Source organism: Peromyscus eremicus, chromosome 9 (assembly GCF_949786415.1).
Source record: "Peromyscus eremicus chromosome 9, PerEre_H2_v1, whole genome shotgun sequence".
NCBI lineage: Eukaryota > Metazoa > Chordata > Mammalia > Rodentia > Cricetidae > Peromyscus > Peromyscus eremicus.
This window is the reverse complement of record NC_081425.1, coordinates 1,375,100-1,392,705: the sequence shown is the minus strand read 5'-3', so window position 1 is coordinate 1,392,705 and position 17,606 is coordinate 1,375,100. Positions and strand designations below refer to the sequence as shown.

General features: G+C 39.7%; 1 protein-coding gene across 2 annotated transcripts in view; it reads right to left on the bottom strand.

The window, feature by feature from the left end:
• Window positions 1–17,606, bottom strand: part of Nalcn (sodium leak channel, non-selective) — a 298,952-nt gene that overhangs the window by 34,935 nt on the left and 246,411 nt on the right. For both annotated transcript variants that reach the window (XM_059274302.1, XM_059274303.1), the window contains 9 exons: window positions 14,860–14,961; window positions 14,373–14,442; window positions 12,878–12,969; window positions 12,668–12,790; window positions 8,159–8,215; window positions 7,170–7,290; window positions 6,943–7,074; window positions 5,893–6,060; window positions 4,185–4,289 (listed from right to left, as the gene is read on the bottom strand). In XM_059274302.1, coding sequence (XP_059130285.1) covers window positions 4,185–4,289; window positions 5,893–6,060; window positions 6,943–7,074; window positions 7,170–7,290; window positions 8,159–8,215; window positions 12,668–12,790; window positions 12,878–12,969; window positions 14,373–14,442; window positions 14,860–14,961 — 970 coding nt within the window. The remainder of the gene's footprint in view (window positions 1–4,184; window positions 4,290–5,892; window positions 6,061–6,942; window positions 7,075–7,169; window positions 7,291–8,158; window positions 8,216–12,667; window positions 12,791–12,877; window positions 12,970–14,372; window positions 14,443–14,859; window positions 14,962–17,606) is intronic.

Genomic DNA, 17,606 nt, shown 5'->3' with positions numbered 1-17,606 from the left:
TTCTACTCCTGGAATTCACTATGCAAGGAGAAAATTGACTCCTGTAGAGTATCCTCTGATCTCCATATGAAGCCATGGCATATGTGTACCAGTATCTCTCTCTCTCTCTCTCTCTCTCTCTCTCTCTCTCTCTCTCTCTCTCTCACACACACACACACACACACACACACACAGAGAGAGAGAGAGAGAGAGACAGAGAGACAGAGAGACATAGAGAGAAATTCAATAACAAAATAAAAGCTAATTAATACAAATTTTTTAAAAAGATGAACTGATGTTCCCTTTGCCCACACGGTATTCTTGAATTTGGTCACTGTCTTAGGGTTTCTATTGCTGTGAAGAGACACCATGAACATAGCCACTCCAGTAAGGTTATGCCTTCTAATAGTGCCATTCCCTATGACCAAGCATTAAAACACATGAGCCTATGGGGGCCATTCCTATTCAAACAACCACATTCTATCCCCTGACTGTCACAGGCTTGTAGTCATAACATAATGCAGGAATACATTCAGTCCAACTTCAAAAGTCCCCATAGTCTATAACAGCCTCAAAGTTGTTTAAAAGTTCAATAAAGTCTCTTCTGAGACTCATGCAATCTCTTAACTGTAATCCCCTGTAAAATCAAAATGAAAAAGCACATGACATACTTACAACATACAATAACACAGGATATACATTGCTGTTCCAAAAGGGAGGAAAGGGAGCATAGTGAGGAAATACTGGACCAAAGCAAGACCTAAAACCAGCTGGCCAAACTCCAAACTCTGCAGCTCCGTGTGTGATGTCAAAGTGCTCTTCAGATCTCCAACTCCTTTTAGCTTTGTTGACTGAAACACCTCTCTGTCTTTGTCTCTGTCTCTGTCTGTCTCTGTCTCTGTCTATCTGTCTTTCTCTCTGTCTCTCTGTCTCTCTGTCTGTCTGTCTCTCTGTCTGCCTGTCTCTCTCTCTCTCTCTCTCTCTCTCTCTCTCTCTCTCTCTCTCTCTCTCTCTCTCTCTCTCTCTCTCTCTCAGGCTGCTTCCACTCCCTGTTAGCAGCTCTCCTCAGCAGGTATCCCATGGCTCTGGCATCTCTAACATTTTGGGATCTCCAAGACAATCCAGGCTTCACCTTCACAGCTTCACACAGTGGCCTCTCCAGGCCTCCATACAGGGACACTCTTGAGACATGCCTGGCCTCAGCAGCTTTCCTTACTCACAGAGGGAAATAACCCCTTTCTTCTATCCTTGACTCTAAAGCCAGAACCATGTGGACAAAGCTCCCAAGTTCTACTGCTGGGTTTGGAACATGGCTCCTTATTCAATTACATATTCACCAGCTTTCTGTTCTTGATGGTTTACTTTACTGCCTAACCTTGGTTGTCCTGAAACTTGATCTGTAGACCAGGCTGGCTTCAAACTCAGAGCTCCGCCTGCCTATGCCTTCTGAGTGCTGGGATTAAAGGCATGTACCACAATACCTGGCTCTAAGCTTTTCTTTAATTCCTTTTTACAAGTTGGAAGCTTATCTGAGTGGGATCTTTCCCTGAGGTCACCACTCCCTTTATTCCATTTAACATCGGGGATTGTCTTTAATCTGTTTATCTCCTTGAACACTGAATTTATCACCATTCTACTTCCCGGGGCTACTTTCTCCTCACATTGTACACTTTGTAACTTTCCTTTCTTAGCTTGCTCCTTTTCATTATAGATCTGCATAAACATGGCCACTAATAACCACATAACACAGTCCACACTAGGCTGTTTTAAAATCTCTTCTGTAAAAGCAATTAATCCCAAACTCTTCAATTTAGCCTCAGGCATATTTTTTGGACAAAGGCAGAGAGCAGCTACATTCTTCACCAAAATATCAGAACAATAGTCTCTAGGCCACATACTAACATTCTTCTCCTCTGGAACCTCTTGAGTCAGGCCCCCATAATTCAAATCACTCAGCATCACTGTCTTCCATATTCCTACTAGGATGACCCACTAAGGCCCACTTAAAGCATTCAACTGCTTTTCTAATGCAAAGTCCCCAAGTCCACATTCCTCCAAACAAAAGCGTAGTCAGGCCTATCATAACAATACCTCACTCTAGCCCATTGTCATCATAACAGGAAGCATGGTGGCATGCAGACAGAAATAATGCTGAAGAGGTAGCTGAGAGTTCTACATCTGTATCATCAGGCAACAGGAAGAGAGTGAGACACACTAGGCATGGCTTGAGCTTCTGAGACTTCAAAGCCTGCCATCTAGTGCCACACTTCCTCCAAGGCCACACCTCCTAACCATGCCACTCTCTGTGACCAGGCATTCAAATACATAAGTCTATATGGGACATTCCTATTCAAACCACCACAGTCATTTACTTTAGAATCAGTTAACATGCAAGGATAGAACACTTCTCATGATGTCAGTTCCTTCTGGATGTTGCTGCCCTGTACAATGGCTGTATTATTAAGCTTTCCTTTCGAGTTTCCCACAGACCTCATTGCTTCCACCAAGAGGACAAAAGCATCTCCGTTACGTTTGCTCATCTACAGAGTGCTTTCTATCCCCCCACAAGTCAGAGGTCCTGGCTTGAGCTGGTTATGAGTACATAATAGAACACCATGGTGCTCTGAGGCCATCATTAATACAGCAAGTCACCCAGGATTCCTACAAGGCTTCAACTTGAAATGTTGTTATTATCTTTCTGGATTTTGTTCAGTGTGAGGCTAAAATAACTCTTGATCCTTACATAAGCCTGTGGATGAATGCATGAGCTCTTTATTAATTCCTTCATTTGCTGATATGGTACATCATGACATTTGTACCAATACCATATACCAATACCATATTCCTTGTGGTGTTTTCTCAGGCTAATGGAAGTTCTAGAATGTCTCTCTCCCTCTGAAATGTCTGAAATTCTCTTATATTAGTGTATTTTATAATATTTTGCCTGGACAAGATTCCTGTTATGCTTGATAATAACTACAGAACTTAGAGTTTTTATCATATTGAATCCATATTGGTCATATTTGCTGAAACGTATAATGCCAAATTTAGTCTTAGTCTTACCAGGTCTTTGGGAGACACACATATTAATGGAATGAAAACATCATTTTACTTGGATGAGAGAGAAAATAATTTTGTTAGTTTGTACGCCATTCACATTTGACTTGCTTTATTCATATATTAATATTTAATATTACATATTTAAAAAAATCTCAAGAAAATGGACATGGGAAGGCAGAGCAGAGATGAGCTAACATTAACCAAACTATGTACCTTTATTTCTATTAGAGCACACAGACTACATTTCCTAGCCTTCTTTCATGCATGGTAAGGCTGTGCTGTTTCTGTGAGAATATAGGTTGTAATGCTATGGACCCACAGCCCTTTATGACAGAGTTGGAATCCTGCTTTTATCTACCACCTCAGATAAGACTTAGTGAAGGGTAAATTCCCAGGCAGGAGGAACTCAAATACTCCTTTGGTATTTGAAGAGCTGTGTAGCTTTTCCAAAATACAATACATACATGACATTATATAATGTTACCAGGATAGGAGGCTATTACAGCTAATTTCCACTTATTGGCACTGACTGAAGAAAGAGAAAACAATGTTGCTGTGAGGTTATGAAAGATCAGCTCTTTGTTGGGAACCTTGTAGGCTGTCATAACGGGGATACCTCTGGGCAGTTACGAGTGAAAATGTATACATTGATTTTCTTATGGATAGGATGCTCAGAATGGAAAAGAAATAAAAGGGGTGTGGGTGTGTCTCTTTCTCTCTCTCTGTGTCTCTATCTCTTTCTCTGCCTCTCTGTCTGTCTGTCTCTGTCTCTGTCTCTCTCTGTCTCTCTGTATCTTGGGTGGGGTAAGTGTCATTTGTTAGTGAGTTTCACATGACCAGAGGGAAGGATCAAGTTAAAGAGAAGTTTCAGAGGCTCTTAACTGTAAATCCTGGGTGGGCACACTCATTGACAGAAGTGGAATGGTTGTTAGTTCTGGGACGGAAAGGAGGAGGAGTCTCTGAGATGTGTTTAGAATCTCACAGATCTACCGGGAAGAGACATACTACATGCTTACAGCAAAAAGGAACTTGTGGGAATAGAATTCTTAGAGTTTGTGAGGCCTGGTGACCACTGGTACACACATATTACAAGGAATGGCAAAACTACCTTGGTTATAATTTCAAGACAGTTGAGAAGGTCTTACCCTTCTGATAATGTTGGGATCATTGCACTTGGCTAGCTTTCCAGCAAAGAGTTGAACCCCAAAGCTTGCAAAAACAAGCATCAGTGTCAACAACAGAATGGAGACCTGAAAGAAATTAATGAAAAAGTAAATCTCTTGGTGAAAGTTAAGTAGTAGGTTTAAATAGTGATTTTTTTTTAAAAAGGACTTTTTTTTTTTTTAAAGAACATATTGTGTATAATTCATGTTTGTTTGCATTTTGCTGATATCTTCTGATTTCTCCACCATGGGTCTTCATTTGTCTTCTTGAAATGAGAAAAGGAAAAAAAATTAACAACAGGTTTTAAGTTTTTAAAATAAAATCATATGGCTTCCATGCTAGAGAATGAAACAAGGCATTATATATGATTTTTAAAATCAATACTTTTTATTTAAAAGAACAAGAGAAAATGTTAAAATAACTCTGTTGTTATCCATTTTCCCCAAATGGAGTCACTTCTTTACTAGCTGAGCATAAATTAGAGGGATAGTGGCTTTTCTTTCTTGTAAGCAAGGGTACTTGTGATGGGGAGCACACTGTGTACCATGACTCTATCTATTACCTATCTTGGGCTCCCTCTGCTGGCTGCTGCTTTTGTCTCAGCAGAAAAAAAAGAGGTAAAAGAGTAATTCTGTGGCAACCTCAGAACTGTGCTGGATGGATAATCTAAACAGATGTCTTAAGCAATCTAAAGTTGTACAAAGGCCTCCTCAGGAGAAAGACACAGTGAGATTCCCTTCAAAACCCTATTAGTGGTCCAAAGACTCATGTATGTGAACTGCCTGGTGTGGTGACAGTGTCTTTTCCTTCTCACGAATCCATGCGTTACAACTTTGTACAAAAGAAACTTGGTCTTTTAAACAAACACACCTTTAAAAACATGAGCAACTATGAACCTCTGGTAACATCACAACATACTTGTCAAATGTTTTCTTATCAACTAAAACTGCAGCTGAGCTAACACTACTGTTTCTAGAAAACAAGAATCTGTCCATCATTCCCCTTTCCTTACACACAAGCAGGACTCATCCATAATAAAAGAATTTTGTGATATTCTTCTGGAAGATGAAGACTGTTCTGAAACAGACTGTGAGCAATGAACCTTTTACTTCTTGTTTTATCTCCAGCTCTGTTCTTAGAAGACACTAATATGATGCATGCCCACCTGAAGATCACGTTTCCCCTTGAATCATATTTGTACGTGTTACATGCTGTTTATTGAGGATGCTGAAAGTAAGGTATATCTATATGATGCATTTTAAAATCTTGTTAACAGTTATAAGATAAAGGGACGATTTCTGTTTTCCATGCTCAATGGGGTACACAGAACCCAAATACATCAATTCTCAGTCCCATTTATGAAGTAGACGGGATTGTATTTTGTTATCATTAATGTTTAGAGAAAGGAAATCCCAGAGTAGAAATTGGGGTCAAATGTGGAATGAAATAGTGGATCCTAGCTCTCTGGTTTGCCATACATTGTGTCTACAGGTGTTCTTAGAATAAAGTAAGTCAGAGCATTAGTGGGTGAAGTTTCTAAGTTTCCTTGTCTCCTTTCTAATCCTCTGGTAATGAACAAAACTGTGTAGACTTGCTCTTGCTTTCCAAGCCTCCCTTTAAACCCAATGACATGACAGGACTAGATTGTAGTGAATAAGAAGCAGAGGAGCAGATGGGAGTTTCACATACCAAAAAAATTTCCTTGAAGCCACTGAAAAGTTCTCGAACAACTTTTCTCATTTGGGGCACCAATTTGAATATTCGCAGAGGTCTTAGGCACCGAAGAACCATCAGAAGTTGGGCTCCTGATTCAGCAGGCACATTTTGAGGCATCCAACAAAGAAATATCAGACTCACCTAGATGGAAAAATAATCTCTGGAATTTATGCTGTCTCTTCTACTGTGCACATTTCCTTCCGTTCATGGAGCAGAGACTCCATGAGTTATATGTGGGACAGACACTCATAGGTGCACACACCATCGGCCAACATTAAACAGTGAGTTTATCCTGTGCCTGCAGAGGGCTCCAGAGAAAGGCTTCTGGTGTATGGGGTAGTGGGTACCCACTCTGTGTCTGTGTATCCTCCCCACATTCCACCTTGTGTTTTATCTTACTGCTGTTTGATCTTTGTCCCACTCATATTCCACGATGGGATTCCTTTCATCAAGGACACTGCTATTTTATTGGTGATTGTCAATATGTAATCTGCCACTCAAAGGAATTCTCCTTTTTTGCATTGAATTTATGAATTTTCCAAGTCCATTTCTATAATTCTCCAATTAAATTGAACAGAACACTTGAATGGCTACCAATGATAGCCAGAATTTGATAACAAGTGGTTTAATAATTACTATTTATTTGACACAAATATTTTTGTATTATAAGAGCTGTAAGAATTATGGGATGCAAACTGGTTCGATGCTTTAGATTTTTACTAATGTAGCATCCACACATAAAACTACGATTGTGATATATAACTATATCTGTAGATATTATAATACCTCTTATATAGATTATTTGTTTAGATTTCATGTTCATGCCCTTTATTTACATATAATAGGTCATTGTAATTTATTAAATAATTAAGTTATGACAACTAGACCTCAGACATCCCACTCTTTTACCAGGGGATACAGAAAACTATATTTACATATTTAGGAAAGAATAAAAACTTACAAGATAGATAAATATGTCCATGATGCCACCAGTTTTATATTTATGAAAGAATAAAAACTTACGAGATAGATAAATATGTCCATGACACCACCAAAGTCCCTGATGACAGCAGTTGGAGTGAAAAACAAGCCATCTGCCATAATCTTCAGATTAAGCTCAATGCTCATGAATATCACAAACACATACTCAGCAATCTGAAATGGGCAAATGACACTTCGTTTGTGACAAAACAGCAAAAACAGGGTAGTATTTTTCTACTGAGCTGGAAGCTAAGATTTCTCCACAATACCTGTAAAGTAGGTGCATGCATGACTCTCCGGAAGGGGGATTCAAACATCATGGAAATGCAAGAACAGATGGTTACGGTGATCATGACCCAGTCGAGGTAAGTGACCAGTCCCAGCAAATCACTGCCAAAGAACAAACATAATTGAGAAATAGAAATGCTTCATCCATGTCTGCAAGGCAGAGACCATGGGTTTGGTGACTCTATTATTGACTGGTGTTTCTAAAAGTTTTCAATGGTATATTTCATCTATATATTGTTTGTGTGTGATGTGTGTTTGTGTTACATGCTTATGTGTTCATGTGTGTGTGAAGTATGCGCATACATGCCTGCATATGTAAAGGTCTGAGGTAGATAGTGGGTTCTTTTCCATCTTATCTTTAACCTGGTTCTGTGGAGTAATGCTTTTGTATACTTGCTTAATAAAATGCTGATTGGCCAGTAGCCAGGCAGAAAATATAGGTGGGATAAGCAGACAAGGAGAATTCTGGGAAGAGGAAGGCTGAGTCAGGAGATGCCAGCCTGCTGTCCAGGGAGCAGCATGTAATGGCAACCAGGTAAAGCCATGGAACATGTGGTGACATATAGATTAACAGAAATGGGCTGAGTTTAAGTGTAAGAACTAGTCACTAGTAAGCCTGAGCTAGTGGCCATGCAGTTATAATTGATATAAGCCTTTGTGTGTTTACTGGTGGGGGAAACGTGAGTGGGAAAGATTTGTCCTGGCCGCTAGCAGGCTGGGACACAGGAAATCTTCCGACTACAACCTGGGTTTCTCACTGAACCTTTATCTGCCCTCCAATTCTATGATTATAAGCACGCGGGACCATATCTTGTTTTTTATAAGGGTGCTTGGGATTTAAACTCAGGCCCACATGCTTGCATTACCCACTGAGCAAACTCCCCACCCTAAAATTTTATATTTTTATGAAGCAGAAAAGAGCACATGTGAAATTCAAATGCACAGGGAAGAGAGAATTTATCATGCTTACTAAAGTTGGTGGTACTTTGTGTTTTTCACAGCTCCTGTGACAGGGTCTGTTTTCGATCTGTAAGAGAGAACAGCACATAAAATTCCTCAACACAACAAGCATGTTAGTAATCATAAGCTTCTCTCCATCTGAACTTCTTTTTATAACTTCTATAAAATGACTATTATGAAATATACTGACTGTTAATCTCTGTGAAAGACAGAGAACACAGGATAAAAAAAAATAAAAAAATTCTCAAATTCCTGGTTTTAGATTTGAGACTCCATTCAAAGATTTCTGGCATGACTTATCACAAAGTTACTCTGAGTTTGTTAAATGCAAATGGACTGGACAATGTTAATGTAATTCTTGCCTGATTGTATTTGTATTAGTTATTGCACTTATTGTATATAGTTTTACTATGTTAGCTAAAACTTTTGCTTTTTGTTTAGACAAATAGGGGGAAATGTGTGATATTTTGATTATGTTCTTACAAATAAAGCTTTTTTGGAGTCAGAGGACAAAGCTAGCCACTAGCTGACCACAGAGGTTTAGAGGACTGTAGAGAGAGGAGACAGGAAGTGGTAAGGTAGGGTTGAGAGAGAATCTCAGGCCTTTTGGATAGAGGAATGGAAGAAGTAGGAAACAACTGTTGGCTGCTCCCTGTTCTCTGATCTTTCAGGTTCTTAGCCCAATATTTAACCCCCAATTTTTTATTGATAAAGTTAATTAGATTAATGCTTCATCTGGCACCCAATGTAATGGGGGGAGATTATTGAATCTACTTTTAAGCCAAAAAAAGCAACTACTAGTCTTAAATATTTTATAGGTATGGATTTTGGTATATTGATACAAATTTAAAGTTAATTTTGTTATACTGTATGTATATTTCTACTCTTGTTTAAGGCATTATGTTTATGCATATCTTTTAAAAATGTAATGTACAATTAAGAAATACAGATTAATAGTCATCTATAATAGGCAAACTTATAGTCATGTTAGGTATGTTATCAAGGTCATACAGATAAATTTAAATAGATGGTCTTTAAACACTTCAAAGACCTATAGAATATGACATTTAACATGTTTAATAACCTAATATTTTTTATGACAGTGAGACATGTCTGCTCCTAGCACCACCAATCTACTTCAGAGAAAGTTGATGGGCATTGAAGAGACTCCATATGGAGTTTGCTTTCTTTCTGGCATAAGCCAGCCATTAGGGCAAGAAAATGCCCTTGCTTCAGCTGCTGACAGTACTCTATCCAAACTGAATGAGCAGGATAAAAAAATAGATGACTGCTGAACTTTTCCAAGACAAGGTAGGACAGTCCTTCAAAATTCCCTGTTTCACAGAAAAATCTGTCAGATATTCTAGACTTGTAGGACAAAGATGGATGCCCCAACATTGCAGTAGAACTTTGGGTGAATACTTAAGACAGCCTGATGTCCCTATCATTAGGTAATATTTTATCCTTTTGGGGTCTTTAATGGAGTTGAAGACTAAATAGTTATAATTATAGTTTTTCTTAGTTATAATAAAAAGTAAATTAGATATAAAACTTTGGACTCACAAAGATAGGATAGATAATGAAATATTATCTCTGATTTTGCCAAATACAAATGGATATTGTAACTCTGATTCTTACTTGATAACTGATTTTGTTATATATAATCTTACTATGTTAAAGTTAAAACCTTCCTTTTTAATTAGACAAAAAGGGGGAAATTCTGTGGAAAATCCTTTTGTACACTGTGAAGACTTGTTACTATGATTGGCCAAAAGCTGAATAGGATGAAATTAGGTGGGAAAGCCAAACTGAGAATTATGGGATGAAGAAGGGTGGAGTCAGAGGAGTTGCCAGTGAGATGGAGAATGAGTTGGACATACAAAAATGGGATAGAGGTAAAAGCCATGAGTTTTGGGGCAGTACCTGGATTAACAGAAATGGGTTAAATTGTAAGAAATAGTTAGTAATAAGCCTGAGCTTTTGGCTGATCATTTATAATTCATATTCTGAGTCAGTTATTTGGGACCTGGCAGTTGGGACAGGAAATGTCTGATTACAGTTAAACCTTGGCTTTTGTTTAAAAACACTAATTTGAGATGCATGTGTTACTAGTTTGAGGATTTTTTAATAATTATTTAGCTAGACACTTCATCAATTAAAGAGAGTTCTTCACTCCCCTCTTCACTGTTGTCCTGTGGAAGAATTAATATGGCATTTCACTGGAGGTAGATTCCTAAGGCTTAGTTTTAGGGATCCTGTGAGCAGTTGTCAGTGAGGCCTCAGTAATCTCTTCATGTGTGTTTCTAATTACAACAAAATCTTCATCAGGCCATTCAGTTTTGTTGCTGACAAAAGGAGAATTACACCATACTAAATGAAGTGGAGAATTAGTAATTAGATGTTAACATGTAGGCAGCCAACAGGGTAATTCAAGATGAAAACCTCACTTGAGCACTGATTAACTTCCACCATCTTTCTTCACTTGGCCAAATCTCAGGGAAGCTTTAAAATTATTATTCCCTACTTTAAATAGTGAAGATCTTCCTAGAACAGCAGAGGGACAATTGAATGGTGATCATGAGGGAGTCACATATTAGCTGATATCCTTGAGTAAATCCTTTAACCTCCTCAGACCTAAGTGTCTTCCTTGGTTGGTGGGGAGGTCTATTAGTTACTTCCTTATTGCTGTGAAAAAAATGACTGACCAAAGCAACTTAAGACATGAAGGATTCTTTCTGGCTCACAGTTCAAAGGTATAGTCTATCACAGAGGGGAGGTCATGGTAGCAAGAGCTTGGGGTAGCTGGTCACATTGTACCTGCAAGAAGCAGAGAATGATGAATGCAAATGCTCTGCTTACTTTCCCCTTTTAATTCTGATGGGGACTTCAGACCACAGAATGATGCCAACTCACAGTTAGAGTGGATCTCTCTACATTAATTTACCAAACTAGAAACCGTCTCATAGACATGCCCAAGGTTTGTTTCCATGTGACTCTGAATCTCAGCTGACCACCAATATTAATCATTGCAGGAGAGCATATAAAGTGATGCACAGTCTCCTGTGGTGCTGGGACAGTTCATGCTGGTTTCATAGAGATGCTTTAATTATACACAGAGGTGGTGTAAGCAAGGGGGATTGTTTTGTGATGTGGTTATGAAGTACCAGAGGTCCAAATTAAAGATGTCAGTAGTGTTATGTCCTTCTGAGTCCTGTGGGATACGGATCTACTCCAGGCCTCTCTCCTTGCAGTGCAGAGTGTATTTCAGGTTACATATCTTCACGTGGGCTTTCTCTTTGCAGGTTTGTGTCCAAACTCCCTCTTCTTAGAAGGAAGTGAGATGCTGGATTAGTACCATCTTGAGGACCTTGATTTAATTTAGCTATGTCTTTAAAGTTCCTGTCCCCAAACATTGCCACATTATGAGACACTGGAGGCTAAGACTTCAACATATAGATTTTTTTCTTTTGGTAGAAACAGTTGAGCATTCAACAAGTAATATATTATATGATATAAATTATTAACAAAGAATATCTAGTACTTGAATGAGGGCACAGGGAAAGACTAGAAAGTTTTACACTTCCCCCAGGACTCTCATGTATGTAGGTGTGTTGCAGGGCATGCACTTGTGTTTATACGGGTGAAAGCCACAGATCAACTTCAGGTGCCATCTACTTTGTAGTTTGATATAGAACCTTTAACTGAGACCTGAGGCTCACTGAACAAGACTGCTAGCCAGTGAGCCCCAGGGAGCTACGTAGCCAATCTCTACCTCTAGTGCTAGTGTTACAAGGGCCGGTGCCTTCATGCTTAGCTTTACATGATGCTGGGTATCAAATGTAGGTTTTCAGGCTCAGACTACAAGTACTTTATCCACTGAGCTATCTTCCCAGTCCTGTGTCAGGACTTAATATCTGTGATATGTACTTAAAGTAACACTAGACAAAAATTCCTTTCGTTGATTGGTTGGCGATGATAGCTGGCTTAGGTCTCCCCAGAGCTACACAACCAGAGGTTCTTACTCATTTCTTCCACACTGGTGAGGGTGAGACAGTGGCTAGTGGGTCTTCTCATAACAGCTGGTAATACAAACACTAGATAACATTCTCTTTCCACTTAGTTCTAGAATAAAGGTTTTCATCAGAAAGCATAAGTCTGACAGAGGCCTTGGACAATATCCTTCATCATGTCATTGGTTTTCCTTCTGTTTAATCCTTTCAAGGGAAAATTGAGACTTAATAACACTGACATACACGGCTGTCAAAAATGTGCTAATACACAGGGCTGTTAAACGCCTTATCAATGGGAGCCTCCCACAAATGCTACCTGCTTGAAACCTTTCTTTTCCACCTGGTCAGGCGCTCAGCAAAGAGGAGCAAGATGATTAATTAGCCCACAGTGTATTTTGTGACCCCATTAGGCTTACACAGTCCTTTTTTCTTCCTGTGACAAACTCCCTGCTGTTCCCAGGACTCAGGCCAAATACCAGGTCCAAGTGTGGTAAGTGGCTCGTACTTACGCATTGAAGCGTGCTCGGACCACCACGCGGCAGAAGTTTCTGAATCTGTGCTCCCGCCCCACAATGAAGAGTGGCTTGTCAAAGTATGGGTGGTTCTCTCGAAGTTCCTCTTCTTGCACTTTCCTTCAAGGGAACATTTATGGGATGAGAAGTAGGCCTAGAGAAAAATCCACTCCCAAATGAGAGCCTTGGGACACAGCTACATGGTACCTTTTCATCTCTGCTTGCTCCTTCTTCTCCTGGATCATCTTTATTTCACTGTCTTCTCTTTGTGCATTTCTGTACCGCACTGTATTTGAGTGCTACAAATAAAAGGTATATGTACAATGGAGGACTTTTGAAGGCCTAAAAGACTATTTTCTAAATTAAAATCAACACTCCTATTTATATATGCACACTATATGCAGACTATAACATATGTGATAGCTATACTGATTTATATACACATACACACATATGTATAATTATCATGCCATATGCATATTGTTTAATGGCCATGAGCATCTTGACAACTGAATTTTCCCTCTAAAATACAAAATGCTTAGTATATACATATTGAAATTTCATGGTGTGCTAGGTCTTATCATACTGCTGAGGTTATAACAAAAGATTAAAAAATTAAATCAGAATAAATAAGTTAGGGGATGTATAGTGTTGTATTTAGAAAAAAAGTGGGACTGAGGTTGTAACTCAGTTGCTGGAAATCTTTCTTAGCGTGCACAAAGCCCTGGGTTCCATCCCCAGAAGTGTATAAGTTCGGCATGGTTGTAACACTGTACCAGAGGATCAGAAATTCAAGGTAATCCTTGGCGACATAGTGAGTTTTAGATCAACCTGGGCTATAGGAGTCCCTTTGTGGAATGTGTGCCAACACACATCTCCAAAACCATGGTCTTACTGAACTTTTAAGTAGACTGTACATTTCTACTGAACCACTTAAACAAAAGAACTAGGAATAAATAAATATTGCTCATTATTAGCTCTTGGTATTGATGGTCTCAGTTCCCACAACAAAAAGACATGGAATAACAGACAAGAGTATATAAATACAATCCACTGGACGCATTCGGTGTTAGGTATATGTATATGCCTTTAGGGATGACCACTCAGCACTCGATAAGTAATTAGGGCATAATCCCTGGAGAAGATAGACTCTCCCTCTTTCAGCAGCCATTAATTGCATGTAGTTTCTTCATCTATGGGTGAGGCCTTATGAGATTTCCCCCACCCAGACTGGCATGCCAACTGGTATTGTGTTCAGCTCTTGTTAATGCTACCTCATTGGTGAGATTCCACTGGTGCAGTTTCACTGTCCTAGAAGACACAGTCTCACAGGAGACGCCTGGTCCTCCGTCTTACAATCTCTCTGCTTTTCCTTCTGCACTGATTCCTGCACCTTAGCTGTAGGAGCTGAGTTGTAGATGTATCAGGTGGGCCCAGGAACTGATAGCCAGTTGCTTTCTGCATTTGTGTTATTCTTTTTAACTGAGGCATGTGCTCTGCATGGGATGTCTGTATTTTTTCAGGTAATGGTTTATTTTTAGTACTTGGCCATGTAATTTGCTTTCTGAATTTCCTGATTCCCTCTGATAGGAAAACATTTAAAGATGATAGGAAAACTCAGGCATGAGAACTGTCTAAGCAATCATTTAAATACACATTCATAATCAAGTTTCCAAAATCCAAGGCATAGCTTAGAACTCACGTCTTGAGTTAAAGTTTCAAGAGATTTGCCCCTGCTGATCCTCTGGCTGTTGGATCCATGTCTTAGTGACCTAGAACAACCACAGTCATGTCAAAACATCTCAAGAACAACTTTTGAATTGTAGTCAATAATCATGAGTAAAAGATTAATTTTCCTGATATGTCAGAAATGACTCATTCCTTTGTAAAGCATAAGCTTGTGGTCTACCCACCAGTCTTTGATCCCATCTAACAAGTTTTCAGATTTTTGTTCTTTCTGATCTTAAAAGTGAGACTTTGGCTATCACCAAGAAAAGAATCTTTGAAGTAAAGATTTTTAAATCTTTGAATCAGTTAGGGAATTTCTTTATTGTTACCACCAGCAGCTAGAGCCAGGTTGTCACCATGCCCGCCTGACAACCAGAGTAGAGGACTGGGCTTTGTACTGAGACACACTTGTAAAGTCCTTTCCTGAATGTCTCTGGAGTTCATCTTCCTAGAGTATTTACCTGCGCTCCTGGCGGATGTGATGCTGCACGCTAAGGATTGACCTCTCCTTTGCTGGCTGCCCCTCGAATGATCCACTCAGCATGCGCTGTCGAGTGCAAGCTCTTGCAAAAGAAAGAAACCCTAGATAAATGCATGGTTTGGCTACTCAGGATGAATAATACATCACTGCTCGTGGCTCTTATTAATTTTAAGGAAACACCAATGATAAGGCAAAATACAGCCAATAACAAACACATAGAGGAAAATGACCTTTAGGCTTTGAATCTGAAACACAAAGCAGAGGTTCCACAGCCAAAAGAAGCAAAAAGATAAACAGAAAGCAGCCCCTCCTCCTTGTCCTCTTCTTTCAAATTCCCAGTACAAAACCATAACAAGCTTTCTATAAGGATCACGTCAGCATCAGGGCCAGTCATGATATTGATTTCAAGCTTAAACATGGAGGTCTCTTTGAGCCCTCAGGGAAGGTTTATTTGTTTTTCCAAGCTGGACCCCTGGAATGATGACATATATCTTTTTTCTTTCATTTTTCTTTATTAAGAAATTTTCTACTCACTCCACATACTATCCACAGATCCTCCCTCCTCCCACCTCCCAGCCCTGTTTCCCAAGCCACCCCACATCCCCACATCCCCCAAATCAAGGTCTCCTATGGGGAGTCAGCAGAGCCAGCACACTGAGCCTAGGCAGGTCCAAGCCCCTTTCCACTGCACCAAGGCTGTGCAAGGTGTCACACCACAGGCACCGGGTTCCAGAAGCCTGTCCATAGACCAGGAACAGATCCCGATCCCCCTGCCTGGGTGCCCCCCAAACAGTTCGAGCCAAACAACCATCTTCCGTATCCAGAGGCCTAGTCTAGTCCCATTGGAATCTCCACAGTTCATGGGCTTCCACTAGTGTGGCCGGTCATCTCTGCACGTCCTCCCATCATGATCTAGACGGATGACATACATCTTAAAAAGATGTTTGAATCCACTTAGTGCTGCCTATATATACAATGGGTGCAGGATCATCTACTGGAGCATGTGCAATTCTTTTTTTTTTGGGGGGGGGGGGTTCATCTCTGAGCAAAGTTTACTGCCCTTCTCCCAGCAGCCATCAATTACCATTAGCATCTCAGGTAGGGTGGGGCTTCATGAAGCCCTTTCCCATCTATACTGGGATTATGGTTGACTTGCTATTATATACGTCTCATACATGTATTACCCAGCTGCTGTGAGTTCATGTGTACAATGGCCTTTTTATATCCTGAAAATACTGTTTTTGCTGAAGACATACACTATTTCTGGCTCTTACATTCTGCCTCCTCTTTCACAATGATTCCTGAGCCTTTGGGAGTTTCATGAGGCTGGCAAGATGGCTGAGTAATTAAAGCAATTGCTGTGTAAACTCGAGGATGGGCATTCAGACACCTAGAACCCACATAAATGCCAGCCAGGTGGGCATGGCAGCTCAACTCTCATTCCAGGTCTCAGAAAGTAGAGACATGGGGTCTCTTACATGCAGGTGTACACATATATACATGCATCTGTACATACATATTTACCCATACCTCAATGCACATACACACAACCACACACATACAATAAAAGTGCTTTTGACACAGAGAAAGATAATCATAGTGTATATCCTTGAAAAAAGTGTCACAAATCCAGTGAATATAAATGCATTACCAGATAAAACATCCAAAGATTCCTGCTGTTACTTTAATAAGGAGCAGGGAGCACTTTGGGGATACACCCACATTTTACCACATAGGAGGATCTATTTAATGGTAGAGGGAAGCTGTACTCATTTCTAGAACTACAATGATACTGCACAAAAAGATGTGTTTCTAGGCTCAGCTCAGCTAACAAAAGCCAAGCAAAGTCTCCAGTATCTAGGGTAGGTTTTTGGAAAATAGACTGAAAAACATAAAGTCATTTTGAGAATGCCTATTTGGAGAGTTATTGTCCTTTAGATGTCTAGACCCCCATCAATCTGTGTAAACCACTAGGATTTAACTTTCAGCCACTGTCATAACTTTTACTCTTTTATTATAATACTCATCCCCTAAGTCATTGAGACCTATGGGTCTTAAATACAAAACACATCCAATCTAATTAGAACATGTATGTTTGAATGTGAGGGCCCTTCCTATAGTGGAAACAGAAGAAAGCAATAGTCTCAGGTCTAGTATTGTAAATATTATGGGGTTATGTGTTCAATAGCCCAGGCTAAAAGTGGTTGGCATACTTGCTAGGATGTGTGTTACTACTGTGCCTGTTGACTCCAGGCCCTGGTGGCCTCTGTGAAGCATTCTGTGCCCTCCCTGACTGAACAGAGCAGCCAAGTTTCCATGGGTCCCTGGTGCCCTTTCATTATGGCTCCCTTTTCTCTCTTTCCCCAACAATATGGCTGAAAGAGTGAGGAGAAAGTTAGACTCCTACTTCCTTTTTGTCTTTTGACTAATGTTTTTCTCTTTGGATCTAAGAAATTCAGAACATTATACAAGAGGAGGCTGGAGTTTCATCACACATGGGAATTATGGTCTCTGGATGATTCATACACTGAGCATGGGTGTTGGTTTTCAGTTCCATATTGCAATTAGAAAACCTTTGCTCAAATGGGTTAGAGTAGCCAAACATTTGCTTTAATTTCCTTTCTACAAATTTTCTCTTATGTTCACAGCAATATTTATTAAGCAAGAATTAAATGCCCAGTAACTATGAGTTTCTTATTAACAAGCAGCTTAACTTACAACACAGCA